The following is a 19340-nucleotide window of genomic DNA, read 5'->3' on the forward strand; positions in this document are numbered from 1 at the left end:
TGTTATGAATCGTAATGTAAATATCTGATATGCAGGATGGTCTTAGGCGACCCCTGCGAAAGGGTCGTTCGACCGCCAAAGGGGTCGCGACCCACAGGTTGAGAACCGCTGTCTTAGAACGTTTATTCCCCTCTTTAACCTTAGAGAATCCATGAATTCACTCAGTATCCAGCGTACATTTAATGAAAAAGACCCCGGCTCTATCTACCATGAGCCTGCATCCTTGAGCCAAGCAATGTAGTGTACAGAATTCTGGCTTCATTTCTTACTTTCTGGGTGATCATGGCCACCTCTTCAGAGCTAGTTTTCTTAGCTGTAAAATGGGAATAATGTAGTAAGGGGTGGGGGTTTAAATCGGTTTAGTAAAGAACCTGCACGTAACCTGGGTTTTCTTGAGAGCCCAGACTGTGACTTCTCCGTTATACTTCCCCCAAATCCTAGCCCGAGGTGAAAACATAGTAGGTATATGAGTGACTGAGGAGGGGTGTAGGGTGAGATGTTTGGTTTGGTCTCTCCTTTCAGCAGTTGTACCTCTTGAGGAACCTGAAGCCAAAGGCCTCAGTGGGTATGAGAACACTGGGTTCTTCTTTTTTTTTCTTTTAATATACTTCTCCATTGGCTTCAGAGAGGAAGGGAGAAGGAGAGAGAGATAGAAACATCAATGATGAGAGAGAATCACTGATCGGCCGCCTCCCGCACGCACCCCACTGGAGATTGAGCCCGGAACCCAGGCATGTGCCCTTGGCCGGAATCGAACCTGGGACCCTTCCGTCTGCAGGCCGACGCTCTATCTACTGAGCCAAGCCAGCTAGGGCACACTGGGTTCTTCTTATCACTGCCTTTCCTCTGTGTGCTGTCTCCTAATGAGTCAGGGTCTCCTCTCTGGGCCCCTGGCCTCTACTAGTCCCTGATCTTGGCAGGGCTGCTCCTCTTCCATGGTCAGAAGAGAATTACCATCACTCTGAATTGTTGACCTCCCCCAGCTCCTGGAGATTCATTCCCTATGACAGGTTCTTAAGTGCCTTGGACCGGGCAAGTCCCTTCCAACTTAGGGTCTTGGTTTCTCTATTGCTAAAATGGGTGGGCAGGATATGGTGGGATTTATGGTATCTTAAATATCTTGAAGTCCCTGACATTTCTCTCCCAGGTTCAGACCCTTCGTCTCCCGGGCCCGGCAGCCTGGTCTGCACTGGATGGACCTAGCTCCTGGGGTTCTGCTGTAACATGGAGATGAGCAGTCCCCCTAGCAGAGTAAATGATTTACAGTACACAGCTCTGGCTTTCCCCACCCCACCTCCAGGGCCCAACAATAGGCCACTTCAGCTCTAGGCTCTCCCCAGGAGTGGGGGTGGGGTGAGGCCTGCGCCAGAATGCGGTGACTAGCTGGGCGTCCTCTGCCCAGCCCTGGAAGAGCTCTGGGAGTGCCGGGCTGCTGGAACTGCATCCTTCCCTTGCTCTGAGACGCTGCCTGGCCTTGGTGCCATGCTGGTGTCTGGGCCAGAGGATTGGCACGGTGTGCAGAAGACCCAGGCAGCTGCAGGAATTTATCCTGTCTCTTGAGTGGTGTTTGTGTTGCGGGGAGAGGAGTGCTTCAGGAATGCATTAGGGTTCTCAGTGTCCTGTCTTGGAGTGTCAGGATTGGCACGCCAGTCTCTAGCTGGTGGAGCATGAAACAGTTACAAAATACTTTCAAGGCCAAGTTGGTACATGTGGGGAGATGTTGAATTCAGTGTTGGTCTGTGTCATGATGTTTAGTCAGATCCTTTCCTCTCTGAAGATCCTTACACCTCTCTCTCCACTGTGGTCTAAGGAGATGAGGCATAGGAGGGCCCCTCTGTCTGATGTATCTGCCTCTGCTTCTGTGCCCTGCCTTTCCTCCCTGTCACTCCCCTTTCCCCTTCGGGTCCCCCCCTCCCTCTTTCCCCCTTCTCCCCTCTCTTCCTCTCTTCCCTGTCCCTTTCTCTCTCCTCCATTGAGAAGGCCTTCCTGAGAAGGGAAGGCCAATGCAAGACTCCCCTTCTGCCTGAGTGACCGGCCACGTTGTTCCTGGGGCTGAAGTGGCTTTGTGGGAGCAGAGTAGCTTAGTGGGCCTGGGACAGGAGGGGTTGTAATGAGTTTGGCAGCCCTTCTTTCCATGAAGGTGCTTGCTTTACTGGATTTGAAAACATGGAGACATTTGAAGGGAAATGGTAAGAGATGGTGTTGGACAAATAGACAAGGAGTGGATCCTGAAGGGCCTTGTATTTGGTTCAATGAGGAGCTGCAGAAGGCTTTATGCAGGGAAGGGACTTCAGATCTGTGCTCAGATGACAATAGTAACAATAGGCAACTGTGTGCCAGGTGCTGTGCTAAGTATGCCATTCATGATCTCATTGAATCTACACTCTATAAAGGAGGTATTATTTATCCCCATTTTACAGATGAGGAAATTGAGGCTTAGAGGTTAAGTCATTTGCCCAAAAGCTGCCCAACTAGAAAGTGACGGAGCCAGGATTTCAGCCCAGGCCTGCCTGCATTTTGATCCCAGTGGTATTGATGGGAGGAATAATAAAGAGGTAGAAACAAGATTTTGTGGCCTGCCTAGGGAAGATAGGATGGCTGTGGGGGCCAGGGGTGAGGTTTCTAGCTTGGGTGCTGGTGTTGGCTTGTGATTTTCAATCAGGATACAGGGGCACCCATGAGCTAGGTTTAAATGGTTCATGATGAGCTCAGTCTGGACATGCAGAATTTGTGGTACGTATCTATGCGGCCACCTGGTGGGGCTGTCCTGTAATGTGTAGAAATGTGGGTCTAGAGCAGTGATGGCGAACCTATGACACGCGTGTCAGAGGTGACTCGCAAACTCATTTTTTTGGTTGATTTTTCTTTGTTAAATGGCATTTAAATATATAAAATAAATATCAAAAATATAAATCTTTGTTTTACTATGGTTGCAAATATCGAAAAATTTCTATTTGTGTCAGGAACTCGGGAATGGAGACAGATAGCTCATGGTGGTAATTGGAGTTCTAGGAGGAGAGATGATGACCCACGGACAGAACATCCATCGAGAAGGGAGAGTTCAAAAATCTTAGGAAACAGCAACAGTTAACGAGAAGGGCGAAGAGGCTCTAGGGCTGGACTCAGGGCCTGCGGGCCCAGCACTGCTGCCAAGTATGCCTCAGCCTTGCCAGTCCTCAGGCTCTCAGATGCCAAGCTCCCCTGGGAGGGAGTGGGCCGCTGTGTCCTGGAGATGGAGAGGGTGTGAACAGCCATGGTATGTATCTGAATCATCCCCTTCTCTCCTTTGGCCCCTGGCCAGCCTCCTCCTCAAACCAGTATGATGTCAGACCTGGGCTGACCTGAAGGTGTGGGGTTGCCTAATGCAGTTCCCTCTGGGATGAGGACCTGAGGGAACCAGCCTGGCCTCGATCCAGAAGCTTGGGCCCTGCTCACAGAGGTGAGTTGAAGCTGCCTGGGCTTGGTGGGACTGACATGTAAGGCAAGATAATCCTCTGGCTGAGAGAGGAGCTACCAGCATTACCCAATATGTTGTTTTTCCTCTGGGGCTTGGAGAAGAGGGAGGGCAGAGGTGGCAGAGGGCTGGCTTGGAGGTGGGATTGGCATATATTCCCGAGAATACGGTAGATTGTTTTGGAAAAATCCTCTTGGCCGGAAATTACATGTCACGTCTGCTCCTCAGTATGGATTTGTCACTTCACTGATGCTGTTGGAGAGGCTGTGTGTGTGTGTGTGTGTGTGTGTGTGTGTGTGTGTGTGTGTCAACAGCAGATTCCGGGCTACTCCCACCTCCCTTTTAGAGATATGGGGGCAAGTTACAGACCAGAGAGGTGTGCGAGTGGGCGGGATTCCCCAAACCCTAGAGGCAGATTGGACCTGTGGCCATATTTATAACAAGATGGCAGGGGGCTTATAGGGGAGGAGGAAGGGAGAGAAAAGCAGGAAGGCGGAATGGTTTGGATCAGACCCTTCACCCAACCAGGAGAAGAAAGAACGGGCCTGGCATTTTCAGCCTCTTTCTCCACAGCCGTCTGACTCGGGGTTCTTGCAGCTACTCCCAAAACTAGTTTCTGTCGTAGCTGCAGGAAGACGCAGAGGAGCTTCTGCCTCGCATAAACCGCTGCCCGGCAGGGGCATACTTAGGGTTGCGACCGAGCTTGTGAGGAGGGGGAGCCTTATGGAAAACTAACCTAGTGCCCGCCTGGGATCTCGCCTCACTCTGGAGGTTGAGTGTGTGGCCGGGTGTCTCAGCATCTCTCTCCTCCTCGGCCCCAACCCTAAAAGGGTGAAGTTCCCTGAGCTCAGCCGTAAATACCTGTTACTGTGGAGTCAGTGGATGCTTCAGATGCCAGCAAAATGAGAGGGTGTGCGTTCGCCTCGGAGCCCTGGGGGCTGGCGGGGAGGAGGAGCCTCTGCAGTGGGGCGTCCTCTGCCAGCTGTGGCCTCACCTGGACGCTGGGTGACAGTCCGTGGTGGGCAGGTATCGGAGCAGCTCCTCGGGCAGTGCAGTGTGGGCACGCGGGGCGCTCTTCGGAGGCCGGAGAGGTCAGCCCCAGCGCTCTGCCCTGCCCTCCCGCGCGCGCAGCCCGGGCGATCTGGGGGCGGGGGCGGGAGGGAAAGGTCAAGGCCCGGCTACGAAGAGGCGTAGAGGGGTGGGGGCTGGAGCGGTGCCGGAGGGGGCGTGGCTCCCACCGCGCTGGGCCCGGCAGGTTTGCGGCTGGAAGAGAGGGTGGAGCGGAGGGAAGAGGCGCCGCGGGGAGCCGGCAGGTGGGCTCATTCCTGGAGCTCAGTGAAAGCTGCGCAGGTGGAGGGATAGGCTTCAGGCCGCATGTCTAGAGGCAGGGGTCCCGGGTTAGTTCAGGACAGGGGCTGCTTCTCTTCTGTATGCTTCTTGGATGGACCCCCCCCCCATCATGGAATGTGGGGACCCTTGAATCCCCAGAGCCAAGCTGGTGGCTGTGGAGCTCTGGGATCCCGGAGGCCAAGGGGCCGAGGGGAGCCATGGCTCTCTGGGGATCGGGCTGGGGCCCTGCGGAGAGGCAGCGGCTGGTTGGTGCAGACAGGACAGGATTGGGGGAGGGGTCTGCCGCGGTCGGAGCCGGAGAGACAGCCACCGCGGGGGCTTTTGCCAGCGGGTGGGGGTGGAAAGGAGGCCGTGGGGTGCGTGCGGGGTGGGGGCCAGGACCAGTGCTCCCCCGGCTGATGTGCTTTAGCGGCCCTGCCCTTCTCCTGGACTCCAGACTAGAGGATGCTCAGGCCCGGCCCCGCAGGACGCAGGGCAGTGACGCCGCCGGTGCCGCTGCCAGGGCGGGGGCGGCCTTAACGCGGGCAGTTTGGGTTCCATGGGGGAGAGATCTGCATATCAGCGCCTGCCTGGGGGCGAGGAGGTCCTGCAGGTAATGGGGGAAGCCTGGGGGACAGTCAGGTGCCCGGGCCCTCGCCCCATCATCTGCTGGTGAGCGGAGGGCCCGGCCCTGAGCACTGCAGCCAGGAGTGAGGGGTGTCTGCGCTCCTGGGAGGCTGGGTGAAGCATTGGTGTTGCTGCGGGGAGTTAGGGGCGAGGTGAATTGGTGATGAATTACTGGTGCGGACATTGGCCTCAGTGTCTCTGGTCCCAGTTCAGCTGCCCTTTGGGCTTGCTTTTGGGTTTAGTCGTTTACGGGCACTGCATCCCTGTGCCCTGGACATTCCCGTGGACATTCCGTTCACATATGCGCATCAAGCCAAATGGCCCCGTTTGGTTTAGAAAGTAAGGTCACCATCCATATTTATGGGACCACTGCTTCTCCTTGGAGATCCAGCACTTCCTCTCTTGGCCGGCAGAGGGCAATAGCGGACAGGACAAAGGCGGGCCAGAAGGTGGGCGCTGTTTTCCAGGACTGGGAGCAAGGGGTCCCAGACCTGCCTGAGCTCAGGCCCCTGGCCATGCTTTTCCTTTCTTACAGCTTCTCACAGCTGGATTGCCCAGCAAGCTGCTGAGGCTTGTTCTTACCTCGTGTCCGAGGGAGAGTCAGGCACGGGGTTCTGGTGCATTTGGGGCACATCTTTCAGGGGGTGCCTGGGGTTTTTCATCTGGCCACTCTAACCCAGCAGCCCCGCCTGGGGGCTGAGGGAGTGATCCTGCTTAAATTCTCTCCCGGGATCAGGTCCCTGGGTCTCCTTCAGAGTGGTGCTGGTGGGAGGTAGGCCGTGGGCGTTCCTTTCTGAGCTGTGGACATTTCCTGCCAGGGGTTTGGGGAAGAGTCCGCTCCAGTGTGACCTCTGCCTGGTCTTGTCCATTATCTGTGACCCCAGCCTCAGACAGGTGATTCACTTGGACAGAGGGGAGGCTGCACCTGGCTGGCTCCACAAGCTTTGGGGTAGATGACAGGGGGATGGGGAAGAAGGACTGATTGCTGGGGTGTGTTCACCCTCCCCCCCCTCCATCAGGGCTCAGGCCAGGAAATGGCTGTTCCTTTGGGTACCTCCTCTCCAAACACTGAGAGAGGCCTTGGAAAGAGAGCCTGGGATGCTGACTCCCCCAAACTCTCACCCCAGCTGCCTGCCCCACTAGCCAGCTGGGCTCTCAGTGCTGGTCGCCAGCTGGATCGGGACAAGAGAGCAGTGTGAAAGAAACAGGGGCTCCCTGGGCATGGTGGGGGGATGGGGTGGGGGTGCTGAGGGAGCCGGCGAGGACTTCCTGCAGCTGTCAGGTGTGTCTGGGGGCTGTGGTGAGGAGGGTGTAAGAGCAGCTGGCTCTCTTGAGGAGGGGCAGAGGGATCATTTGTCAGCTCCAGGAACATGGGGGCCCATGGGGGCTTGATGGAGTGTCTCTAGTTCCCTTTAGCTGGGGCTGTTGTCTGTGTGTATGGGTGCTATACAAGAGACATCATACAGCCTTGAATGCTACAGCTTGGGGTGGGGGTAATCCCAGCCAGGTCTAGGGGCCTATTTGTTTGTTTTGAGGGGGCTTTGGATCTTGGCCAGCTGGTCTGGGGAGGAGGTACTCTGGGTGTTGTGGGCAGCAGACAAGGCAACCCCAGGGGAGGAGGTGGAGATTCCTTACCCCCTCCACCCCCTCTCGATCTTGGCTGGACTGCCCCGCTCTGGCAGGCTGCCGGCCTCCTATTTCCGTCGGGCACCAGGGTAACAGGGCCACATTAGGGCCTGAGCCAGGAGACGCCCAGCCAAGGCTGGGACTGGGAGATGGGGGAGGGTCTCCGAAGGGTCTGCCTGCAGGATCCAGGAATGACTCTGGGGTCCTAGCCCCTAACTCAGGCTATGTACCAGCTCCCAGGCCCCAGATAAGCCCATATGGGAGTCTGCAACCATTCTTTGTACATTGCTGCTTGATTCACATAGCCCCCACCCTAAAATCCCAGGAGTTGTCTGCAACTATGGGGGCTGGGGTGGAAGCCAGAGACAGGGGGCCTTGTGTATGGGGAGGCAGGGGGGCCAGTGCGGGTGGCTGGAAGGAAGAGTCCCCCCATTCCCACCGCCTTCTTGGCAGTGATTCAGAAAGGTCCTTTTTCAGCCAGTGTCAGAGCTGCTCAGCTGGGGAGGGAGGGAGGAGGGAAGAAGGGAGGGAGGGCAGTCGGGAGGGGGAGCCAGGGAGTAGGGCTGGAGCTGTGACCACTGCTCTGGAGAGAAGACAGAGAAACAGGACAGAGAGGACTCAGGCTTCAGGCAGTCCAGAGAAGAGCCAACCTGCTCCCTGGCAGACTAGCCAGTGAGGAAACAGCTGTGCAGCAGAGAAGGGGACCTACCCTCTTCTTCTGCCCTACATCCCAACCCTGGTGTGGGATTTTGGGGGCTCCTAGGGCAGACCTCTGGCCAGCTTCCCTTCTGGGCAGGACCTGAAATTTAGAAGCTGAGGTCCCTGCTCCCCCACTTCTCAAGCCCAAGTCCAAGGGACCCAGTCAGGGGTCCAGCTCCGTGGAGATGCCAGCAGCTCGTCGGTTCCCTGGCCTAGAGCTCTCCTTTCCTCTCCTGGCCAGACTGCGGCGAAGACTATACACAGTGAGTGGGGGGCTGGGGCCAGGCGGACTGGCTGGAGACTGGATCAGCTCTGAGAGCCAGCGCTTCACTGAGGGGCAGAGAGCAGGACTGGGAAAGGCTGAGGGACCCCTTCAGCGAGGGTTTGACGGGGGTCTGGGCTGAGTGGCTTCTCCCCTCTGGTGCTGCATTCTTGTTGGCGAGTGTTAGACTAGTGTACTTGGGAAATGTGCATGCCGCCTCTAGAGCTACACGTGTCAGACATAGGTGTGCGGGCTCTGGGCTCCGCTGGGGCCCAGGCACATGGGGGACAGCTGCAGCCGTGCTCTGCGCTGCACAAAGAAACTTGGGCTGGAGGGGCAGGTAGGGGTGAGGCGGGGACTTGTCCAGGGTCATCCTGGGCTTGGTGGTAGAGACAAGACGGGGACTCTGCCTGCTATCTGCTCACTGGGATCCCAGTGTTCTCAGTCTTCCCACACATGCCCTGGTGCAGAGCAGCCCTGTTGCCTGGGCTCGGGGAGCAGGGAGGAGTGTCCAGCTGAGTCGGGAGGTTTGTCAGCTGGTATTTCAGGGGAGAGGAACAGGTTGGACTGTGCTCTTCAGGGGAGGGACCTCTGGGTCTTCCCTAGCCCTGAACACCAGAGCATGGCTTTGAGCTGTCCTCAGGAGTGGCTGCCTCCTGTCCCAGGGGAGGGTGGGCATGAGGACCCTGGACCCCTGGAATTGGAGCGCTGGGGAAGGAGAGGAGAGGACCTTCAGACCGCCTGCCCTGGTGGCAAGCCCCATCTGGAGGCTGAGCCATGTTGGGGAGGGGTTGTCCGTGAAAAAGCTGGCCCCGCCCCACCGGCCGGGCCACGGAGACTTTCCGAGGGCAGTGATGTCACAGGGCACCTTTGGGGTTTTCTTCTGGAAGGCAGTGGTGTCCCTCCCTCTTAAGCCCACACCCCTTGTTTATAGCAGATGGTTTTCTGAGGATGAGTTAATACTGCTAAATGCTTGGCACTGTGCCCAGCATATAGTGATGTAGTTGAAGTGTTAGTTATTTTTATTGTTATTCTTAAAATTAATAGAAATATAACATGCTTACTGGGTATGTTATGTTCAGTCAGTCAACAAATGTAATGCCGCCTGTACTATAAAAGAGAATTAAAAGTAATTAGGCCACTTCATGCATTCTATGTCAGTACACTCCGACAGAATGAAGTCGACGCTCAGACCTCCTGTAGCACCACCACGAAGCACCATCCACAAGTGCTGGCTGAGAGGGGTGTTTTGAAAGAATGAGGATGGGTTGCCTTCAGTGTCTTTTTTTTTTTGAATAGTGAACAACTTTTGCTAAATTCTGAACAAAACAAAGGCCAGTTTTCCCTCAGTTAACACAGTATGCTAGTTCCATTCCAGAAAAATTCAGTATGTATCAAGACTGCAAAAGTATTTTTTTGTTCAAATGTAAAATGGAATTCGACTCTAGATTCAGATGATTACAAATTTTTCACCTCCGTGAATGAAGTTGTATGGGATTTGGGACAGTGTGTGAAGCTCTCCTGTTCCTTACAGGGTAACTCACATTCTTGTCTCCCCTAAAGACCGCCAGTGGCCCCCCAACATTGTGACAGCCAGAAACGTCCTCTAGGGGGCGGTCCAACCTTTGTGAGAACCTTCTGGGTAAAGGGTTACGGCTTAAAGTTTGGAAACCCCCCGTGGCCCGGCCACCTTGGCAGGAGAGCCAACCGGGGTTTGAACTGAGGTCCTCTGGTTCCCATTTGTCACTCTCGGTTCTGCCCCGAGCTGCCTGGGAAAGTCTGAACTCCTGGCATTGGGTTGGCAGCACCTCTGGGAACGGTGGGGGCAGGAGGCTCGTGCTGGGCCCAGGCTGTGAGCGGCTCCGAGAGCCTGCTTTTCCGTGTGACCTGTGATGAGAGCTGCGGGACAAGGCAACCTCTGAGTTGGGGAGGATGGGGTCGCGGGCAGCTGACCTCTTGCCTCTTGCCCGTTTCCTCACTGTTCAGTACCTCTGGGATTGAACATGGGCCGGGGCTGGCCTGGCCAGGCTCTCAGCTCTGAGGTGTCTTACTTGGACAGGGATGGGCGGGTGTCTGGTGGGCCAGGTTGCTTAGTTTTGAGGGTGCCGCTGGCCTCTTTCTCTGGGCCCAAGAAAGTGTAGGTCAGAGGTCACTCACTGGTGGGGCTTTGGCTGATTGTGGCCTGCAAACACGTGTTGTTTGGCCAACATAGAGGATGTCATGTGAGAGTGAGTGTGTGTGTGTTTCAAACTTGAATTAGTTGACATAGTTTAAAAAGTCAGGAGATACCTGGCCGGGTTGGCTCTGTGGATAGAGCGTTGGCCTGTGGACTGCAGGGTCCTGGGTTTGATTCCAATCAAGGGCACATACCTCGGTTGCAGGCTTGATCCCTGGCCCTGGTCGAGGCGCATGCGGGAGGCAACCAATTGATGTGTCTCTCTCACATCGATGTTTCTCTCTCTCTGTCTCTCCTCCTTCCTTCTACTCTCTAAAAATCAATGGGAAATATCCTCTGGTGAGGATCAACAACAACAACAAAAAAGTCAGAGGAGAAAGATAATGTTAAGTGAAAACAAGGAACAGAATGATGTAGGAACAGTATTTGTGTGTGTGTGTGTGGCGGGGGGACACAAACTCTGGAAGTCCTGGCTGGTTTGGCTCAGTGGTTAGAGTGTTGGCCCGTGGACCGAAGGGTCACAGATTCAATTACCATTCAAGGACACATACCTGGGATGCAGGTTTGATCCCTGGCCCTGGTTGGGGCAGGTTGGGGTGTGAATGGGAGGCAACCAATGGATGTCTTTCTTTCTCTGTCTCTCCCACTTCCCTCCCTTCCACTCTCTAAAAAAATCAATGGAAAAAATATCCTTGGGTGAGGATTAAAAAAAAAAATTAAAAGCTTTAGAAGAAAGCTCCTCTTAAAAAAAACAAAACAAAATCTGGAAAGATCTGCAAAGTTATTGATGGCATCTGGCTTTGGGGAGGGAAGCTCGGTGGCTGTGCAATAGAGGAGGGAATGAGACTTTATGGCTCCTGTGTGCCTTTTGAATATTTTACCATGTGCTTATATTACCTTTAAAAAAAAATTATGGCAAGACTAGAGACCTGATGCACGAAATTCATGCAAGAGTAGGCCTTTCTTCCCCTGGCTGCTGGCACCAGCTTCCCTCTGGCACCTGGGACCCAGGCTTCTTTCTGGCCGCCGGCAGGCACCAGGGACCCGGGCTTCCCTCGCAGCCCGACTTCGCCTGGAAGGACGTCAGGAAGGACATCCGGTCTAATTAGCATATTGTGCTTTTATTATTATAGATTTCACGTATAGATAGCTAGTATTTCTTGAAAAAATTGCAAATTTTGGTAACACTGGGCCTCAGTCTGTTGTGATAGCCATTGACAGGAGCTGAGCAATGCTGCCTCTTTGAGCTGGATCTGAAAGCCCTCACCTGTCTCCCACTCGTTGTGGTCCTGGAGGCACTTGTGGGGAGGGCCTTGGGTTGGGGAGAGAGGCTCTGCTATATCAAGCATTGGGAGGACTCATCTAGCCCGGAGTCCTTTCTGTGGGGTCCCTCCGGTCTGGAGAACCAACCCATGGAGGTGTCTCAGGGGACCCTGTAACCTCTGATTTTTTGAGTGAAACTTTGTGATTAAGAATGTGTTATTTCCCCTGGAGACCAAATCATTTTCATCAAATTCTCAAAGGGTTTGTGACCTCAAGGGAGTTTGAGCCGACAGGGAGGTCAAGATCACAGAGGTTGATCTCAGGTCACCGAGCCACAGATTTTTTTAAAAAATTTTTTAATTTATTGATTTCAGAGAGGAAGAGAGAGGGAGAGACAGATAGAAACATCAATGATGAGAGAGAATCATTGATTGGCTGCCTCCTGCACACCCCCTACTGGGGATCGAGCCCACAACCTTGGGCACATGCCCTTGGCCGGAATCGAACCTGGGACCCTTTAGTCTGCAGGCCAACGCTCTATCCATGAGCCAAACCAGCTAGGGCAAGCCACAGATGTTGTGAGTAAGACCCTGACTCCAGCGCGTGGGCTGCCTCCCAACTGTCCTAATCCTACCCTTGTTGCTGGCAAGAAACGGGGCAGGTGGGTATCTGCTATTCTGTGCAGCTGTTTTGAGGAGCAAGAAGGTGATTTTAATCCGTCCTGGAAGCAGCATAGGATGTGGGTGAGTCCAGCGCACTCGGGCAGGGTCCCCTTTTACCTCCCTGTATCTCTAGGTCCTGGATTCATTCTTTTTTTTAAAACAACAACAATAATATTTTAAAAAAATATTTATTTTAATATATTCATTTTTTATGGCTGTCTTTGAAAAAAATATTTTTATTGATTTCAGAGAAGAAGGGAGGGGGAGAGAGAGAAACAAACATCCATGATGAGAATCATTGATTGGCCGCCGCCTGCACGCCCCACCCTGGGGATCGAGCCTGCAATCCAGGCATGTGCCCTGACAGGGAATCGAACCAAGTCCTGGTTCATAGGTCGATGCTCAACCACTGAGCCACGTCCGCCAGGCCCTGATTCACTCTTTCTTCCCCACAGAGGCTGGGGAGCAGCAGCATGCAGCCAGAAGAGGGTACAGGCTGGCTGCTAGAGCTGCTGTCCGAGGTGCAGCTGCAACAGTACTTCCTGCGGCTCCGCGATGACCTCAATGTCACCCGCCTGTCCCACTTTGAGTATGTCAAGAATGAGGACCTGGAGAAGATTGGCATGGGCCGCCCTGGTAGGTGGGGACGTGGGCCTTGCTCGTCGTTTCCCCACTGACCATTTGCCTCCTCTGTCCTCAGGATTGCCAAGCACATGGAGGAGCCCTCCCCCTTATATTGCATGGAGTGGCATATCTGAGAACCCTCCCTGCCTGTCCAAGAGCCCCCGGGTGGGGCGGAGGGGCCTCAGTAGATGCTGCACACAGTCAGTGCGTGAGAACAGTTTGCACTTGTAAAGGTGAACGGGACTTCGAGGAGTCTCACTTAAAGCTCTGGCTACTCAGAACTCACTACCGCCCTCTGGTTTGTTCAGACATTTGTAGGATGTATTTCTTCCACCTTCTCTTCCTTTATACCTGTACCTGTAGAATTGAGTTTGTCCTATTCACCAGTTTGAACACCAGGGTTCAGTATCCAGAGATTTGTGTGAAGAGGAGAAGATAAAAACCCTCAGATGGTTTGCTGATTTTCTCTTGATCTGTCTTTCTTTCTCTGTCTCTCTCGGAAAGATCTGGTCAATCAGGATGTATTGATCCTAAAAGTAGTGGTTGCCGCATATAGAACTCATGGTGTTCCTTATAGGACATAGAAACTTATTTGTGCGTTCAACTTAAAGCAGGTCAATAAGTAATAGTGTGCTGAATTAGACATTGACTTCTGCTATTTTTGGCCTGGATAGTTGGTGTCTGATGCCAGTAAGATAATAAAATTTTATGGGAGAAAAACTCAAAATTGGGAAAATTCTATTACCTTGATTTCCTTTGCTCTTGGAAATTGGGAACAGAGAACTACTGTTCAGTGTTGGTGGTGAAATACCTCCATCCAATTCAAGAACCACTGCCTAGAAATGGAATGCAGGATCATCTAATAATTGCAGCCCCTGGTTGGTTGGGATGGTTTGTTTCCTTGGTTTCATTGTGCTGGGCAGTATCTAGTGGTGGACTCACCATAGGAGACAGAGGGAGCCTGCAGTGGGCAGCAGGCTCTCGGGGGGCGTGAGCCTTAATCACATTGGGCTCCTGTCCCCCCTGCAGGCCAGCGGCGGCTGTGGGAGGCTGTGAAGAGGAGAAAGGCCATGTGCAAGCGCAAGTCCTGGATGAGCAAGGTAGGTGGCTGAGGAGTGAGACGGGCTAGAGCAGCCTCGTGGGGCCCCACTCTGATGTCCGTCCTAGGAAACTCCCCCCACTCCTGGGCAGTATAATCTCACACTTTGTACAGACCTCCCTCCTCCAGGATCTTATCGGGCAGGGCACTTGTGGAGCTGCCTGGCTAAGTGTCTGTCTCCGCTAGAGACGGCACGTGAATAGCCTGTGTACAGCCATGGCTTCACATCCGCTTCCGCTCTGCGATGGTGCCGGGTCTGCAGCAGGCACTGGTTGACAAGTACACCGTAACTTGAGCCCTTGCTCTGTCTGAGTTTTGGGGCTGGTGTCAAGCCTCGGGTAGTGCGGACCGTCTGGACCCAGCACATCTTTGCTTTGCTTCCCTCCTCCCCGCCCTCCTCAGTCTGTGGAGGGTTCCTCTGGTCATCTGGCCTTGCTGACAGCTTCTTTCCCCACAGGCTCCCCTCTTTACCTCTCCTTTGTCCTAATTTGGGTCTGTGGAGTGGTGAGTCCCTGGTCTGACTCAGTGGAGCTTTGCCCATTGTCTGGAAGACAATGCGGGAGGAAATGAAACAGCCAGGGCCTTCCCTCCCCACTTCTGGCCTCGGGGCCGGGGTGGGGGGCAGGCAGGGCCGCACAGTTGGACTGGATTGGACAGCAGAGATTTCCTGGCTGCGATCTGGCAAAGGGGCTGTCTCTTGGGATCCTGTGGCCTTTTCTGGGGACACTGTCCTGGTCCCTTGCCCAGGTTTTAGGGAAGAATGAGCATGGTGGGGCGGGTGAAGGCAGGAGGGAAAGGCTGTGCAGTGTGCCAGGTTTCCGGGGTCCTGGATCTACCACGGACTCGCAGGAGGTTCCCGGGCCGGTCATTGAACCTCTCCAGACTTGAGGTGCGAGGCTTGTCTTCAGTCAGACGGTGCTGCCACACTTGCCCGGCTCACCTCACCTCACCGGCTGTGTGCACGGTCCTGTCAGCTGAACATTGTTTGCAAGCGTCAGGGATTCCAGTTACTGGGAGGAAGGACAGAGCAGCAGCCAGAAGAGGCCCTCAGATTGGAGACTGTCCGTACAGATAAGACTCTGCCAGCTTTGGGGGCAGGGGCCCGGCTGGGTAGGCTCTGCCGCCTGATGCCAAGGCTTTGTAGGGGTGGCCAAATCCAACCGACAGGCCAGCCCTGACCCTCAGGGCCTCTTTCCTCCTGTCCCCCGACCTTTGTCCCCTTCCCTGTCCAGCTCAGGCTGCAGAGTTCTTTCTCATCTCCCTTCTTTCTCAGCCCTCAGCTCTCGGCGGCCCTCCAGAAACCCAGCTGTCTTCCCAGGCCCTTCCCCAGCAAGGCCTTGCTTCATCTGCACCCCCCACACACTCACAGGCTAACCTCAGGCTCAAATTATCCTCTGCTCTGGCAGGAAGAAGGGCAGCCGGCTCCCCAGGGAGGGTGGAGACAGACAGCACCAAATGGGCAGCCCAGAGAAGGGGCCAAGGCTAAAAATGGACAGAGAGGTGTTTGTGGCAGGCCCCTTAGGCTCCTGCCCATCTGCTCCGGCTAGGGCCTGGAGTCTCTTCTGGGTGGGGGGTGCAGAAAGGGTTGGACGGGGTAGAAGGTGGTGCCTAGCGTAGCTTTGGGCTGCCCCCAATCCCCCAGCTGGGTGTGGGGCCACAGTAGCCACAAGCTACATGCCTGTCAGTCCATTTCTGCCACACACACACCCTGAGGCCACACTGAAGCTCTGGGTTCCTGTCTTGGGGGTGTGGTCAGGAGGGGGCTTGGACCTCCAGCCAGGCTGCCCCCCCCACCCCCAGGCAGTTTGGCAAATCCAGGACCTATCTGGAGGCTACATGAGGGCCCGCTGGGGCAGGACTATGGCCTCAGGGTTCCATCTGGCCTCTGGCTGCCTTCAAACAGGTGTTCAGTGGAAAGCGGCTGGAGGCTGAGTTCCCCCCTCATCACTCTCAGAGCGCCTTCCCGAAGACCTCGCCCACCCCTGGTGGCCCCGCAGGGGAGGGGCCCCTGCAGAGCCTCACCTGCCTCATTGGGGAGAAGGACCTGCGTCTCTTCGAGAAGCTTGGAGACGGCTCCTTTGGCGTGGTGCGCAGGGGCGAGTGGGACGCCCCCTCGGGGAAGACGGTGAGCTGCCCGGGTCCTGTGGGGTGTAGCAAGGGGACAGGCTCCCAGGAGACCGGCAGAGACCCCACTCTGCCCTCAGAGTGGCTCTGTCCCCTTGGCTAGGATGTGAAGGGGGCTGGGGACAGGTTGCAGAGTTCTTGCCCTGGATTCTATGCTCAGGTTTAACTAGACACAGCTGTTTCTTTTTAAAATTATACGAATAAGTTACTATAAAAGTTTGGAAACTGTTTTAAAAGTAAGGGGGAAATTGCTGTACTTTCACCAGTCAGGAAGCAGTTAGCATTTCTGCCTTTCCCCCCCTCAGGTATTTTGTTGAATTTAGTTAAGATACAATTTTTTTAATATATTTTATTGAGTTTTTACAGAGAGGAAGGGAGAGGGATAGAGAGTTAGAAACATCGATGAGAGAGAAACACCGATCAGCTGCCTCCTGCACACTCCCCACTGGGGATGTGCCCGCAACGAGGGATAGAGAGTTAGAAACATCGGTCAGCTGCCTCCTGCACACTCCCCACTGGGGATATGCCCACAATCAAGGTACATGCCCCTAACCGGAATCAAACCTGGGCCCCTTGAGTCCACAGCCCGACGCTCTATCCACTGAGCCAAACCGGTTAGGGCAAGATACAAATTTTAAATACAACTTCTAAATTCTTGCCCTTTCTCTAGGTATTTTATTTATTTATTTTTTAAAATATATTTTATTGATTTTTTTACAGAGAGGAAGGGAGAGGGATAGAGAGTTAGAAACATTGATCAGCTGCCTCCTGCACACCTCCTACTGGGGATGTGCCCGCAACCAAGGTACATGCCCTTGACCAGAATCAACCCTGGGACCTTTCAGTCTGCAGGCCGACGCTCTATCCACTGAGCCAAACCGGTTAGCTGTCTTGGTATTTTATTTGAAATTTCCCCCCAGAGGCATCCATAGCATGTACATAATGAAGGTGCCGCTCCTGAGTGTCCGGCTCAGTGAGTGTTCACCTGTGCACAGACGCAGGCAACCACTCCCAGGTCATGGGATGGGCATTTCCCGCCACCAGGGCCTCCTCCCTCCTGCGCTGTCTCCTACCTCTTGGGAAGGCCACTGTTCTGACTTCTGTCACCATAGGTTAGTGGTTTGGGATTAGATTTAAAGCACTTTTCTCCTACACCAAACCATTTTTAATGTTTTATAACATTTTATCACATTTTAATATCCTGTCGTCACACTGGTCATCTTTACCAAATGGTTGCTATTTAATCTGGGCATTCCCTCAGGAAAGGAAGGCCCAGCCAATGGCCCTGGGTTCAGCCAGCTGCCCTTCCCCAGCCAGGCCAGGGCACCTGTGACATGCTCACTCACCCAGATGAGCAGATCTGAAGCCAGGATGTTTGAGCTTAGTTGGAGGGAGGAGTAGGTTGGCTCAGAGTGTTGGGGGCTGGGGGCTGGGGCCTGTCCTGACTCCGTGCAATCTCCACTCTGGGCAGGTGAGTGTGGCTGTGAAATGCCTGAAGCCTGATGTGCTGAGCCAGCCAGAGGCCATGGACGACTTCATCCGGGAAGTCAATGCCATGCATTCGCTTGACCACCGAAACCTCATTCGCCTCTATGGTGTGGTACTCACGCCACCCATGAAGATGGTGAGTGCCGTGCGTGGGCGTTGGCTGTGGTCTCCGGGCCCCAGGTTCGCCCCTTCTCCTGTCTGTGCTGTGGTTACTCCCATCCTGACAAAGGTCAGAGTTCCCCCCAGATCCTGCTTTGGTCCCCCACCTGATGTGGCAAAGGGGCTCACAGGGGCCCCTAGCCTGGGACTGACTGTGTCCTTCAGAGCCCATGCCCACCTCTGGGTTTTGCTTGTATTCATTGGCAGAGTAACACCTATGGGAGGAGCTGGTCCTAGAGTGTAATCTTTGGAATTTCTAACATGAGCCTCTTCGGGTTGCTTCTCTGGGCCTCGGTTTCCCACTTTGCCCAGAGAGAGAGGCCGGGGAAGCTGTAGGACTCCCAGAGGCCCGCAGAGGCCAGGCCAAGAAGGAGCATTGAGCGTGGCTCTGGCAGGATGCTGGGCGGGGGCAGGGCTCAGCCACACTTACTCCTCCCACCTTCTCTGTGGCCTCAGGTGACAGAGCTGGCGCCTCTGGGATCGTTGCTGGACCGGCTTCGCAAGCACCAGGGCCACTTCCTTCTGGGTACTCTGAGCCGCTATGCTGTGCAGGTGGCTGAGGGCATGGGCTACCTGGAGTCCAAGCGCTTTATTCACCGTGACCTGGCTGCCCGCAATCTGCTGCTGGCCACACGCGACCTGGTCAAGATCGGGGACTTCGGGCTGATGCGAGCACTCCCCCAGAATGACGACCACTACGTCATGCAGGAGCATCGCAAGGTGCCCTTTGCCTGGTGAGGGGCCGGTGCTGCCAGCTCACAGAGCCCGGACCCCACCTGCCCCACCCTGGTCCCTGCACACCGAGGCTCAGAGGACCTGGGTCCTTTATGCCCACAACAGCCCTGGTCTCCTTGGGCCGGGGTGGCCTTGTGTGCCCATTCGTTCACTCAGTCATTCAGGAATTTTCATGTGCCTGGCACGGGAACACACAGGGAAAGGGCTTTCGGGAGGACTCAGTATTACGCTCCTAAAATACCAGAAGTTAGCCAGGTAAAGACCGGCTGGTAAGCATGTTCCAGGCAGAGCTAGTGGAAGGCAGGGCCAGGCCAGGCTAGACTTTGTCGACTGAGCAGGGGTGTTCACCTGCACACGAGTGGTCCTTGGCCCTGCCGGGCCCCTGTGTGAGCCAGTCCTGTGCTGAGGCCAGCGTTGTCTTCCGGTGTCGAAGGCACCCACAGGAGCTCAGTCCCCCTGCTTTGAGGTGGGAGGAGTCGGCTGAGTTCAGCGGGCCAGAAAACCTTCTAATCCAGGATGTACAGTCACCCTGCTTAGTAACTGACCTGGGACCTAGGGGTCATGCATCCTGGGCTGTGCCTGTTGTCCTGGAGGAGTTGATAGCACCCCTTTCATACCCACGCATCCTGGTTTGGGTGGTGATTGTAAGGTCACCCATGTTTATGCAGCCCCCTTGGAACAGCTCTGTGAAGTGAGCGGATTATTATTCTTCCCATTTCACAGATGAGGACTAGGAGGCTGAGAGTGACCTTCTCTGGCCCCACCCCCTTTGAGTGGCAGGGCCAGCTCTCCCGTCCCATGAGAGGTCCTTTGAGTCTTCATCCAGAGTGGCTTCCTCCTCCCGCTGCGCCCCAGCGCTGCTGCAATTCCCCTTTGCCAGCCTCGCTTCAGTGGTGCTTGTCCTCCTCACCCAGAGGGCATCCCAGAGAGCGTGTGCGGATATTGGCGTGTGCTGGTGTGACTGTTTTCACCCGTTTTTGTTCTTCCCCAGGCCCTATCCAAATTTCCCACCC

General features: G+C 54.8%; 1 protein-coding gene and 1 long non-coding RNA gene across 12 annotated transcripts in view; one reads left to right on the forward strand and one right to left on the reverse strand.

The window, feature by feature from the left end:
• Positions 1-161: 161 nt before the first annotated feature.
• LOC107182787 lies at positions 162-4536 on the reverse strand. Its single transcript, XR_001513518.1, has 3 exons — positions 4449-4536; positions 4191-4277; positions 162-313 (listed from the first exon to the last, which is right to left on the reverse strand). It is a non-coding gene; the product is annotated as an uncharacterized LOC107182787 (long non-coding RNA).
• A 207-nt stretch (positions 4537-4743) lies between these two features.
• The window catches only part of TNK2 (tyrosine kinase, non-receptor, 2), a 27753-nt gene continuing 13156 nt past the window's right edge, over positions 4744-19340 (forward strand). For 4 of the 11 annotated variants that reach the window (XM_006753415.2, XM_015562582.1, XM_015562586.1 and 1 more), the window contains exons 1-6: positions 4745-4767; positions 12554-12734; positions 13752-13822; positions 15725-15946; positions 17417-17569; positions 18049-18326. In XM_006753415.2, coding sequence (XP_006753478.1) covers positions 12572-12734; positions 13752-13822; positions 15725-15946; positions 17417-17569; positions 18049-18326 — 887 coding nt within the window. In that variant the 5' untranslated portion in view covers positions 4745-4767; positions 12554-12571. Of the gene's footprint in view, positions 4768-4827; positions 4852-5335; positions 5397-7624; positions 7999-12553; positions 12735-13751; positions 13823-15724; positions 15947-17416; positions 17570-18048; positions 18327-19340 lie in introns of those variants that run through there. The other 7 variants (XM_015562593.1, XM_015562597.1, XM_015562591.1 and 4 more) reach the window with 6 other exon arrangements.

This window comes from Myotis davidii, unplaced genomic scaffold (genome assembly GCF_000327345.1).
Source record: "Myotis davidii unplaced genomic scaffold, ASM32734v1 scaffold571, whole genome shotgun sequence".
Taxonomy (NCBI): Eukaryota; Metazoa; Chordata; class Mammalia; order Chiroptera; family Vespertilionidae; genus Myotis; species Myotis davidii.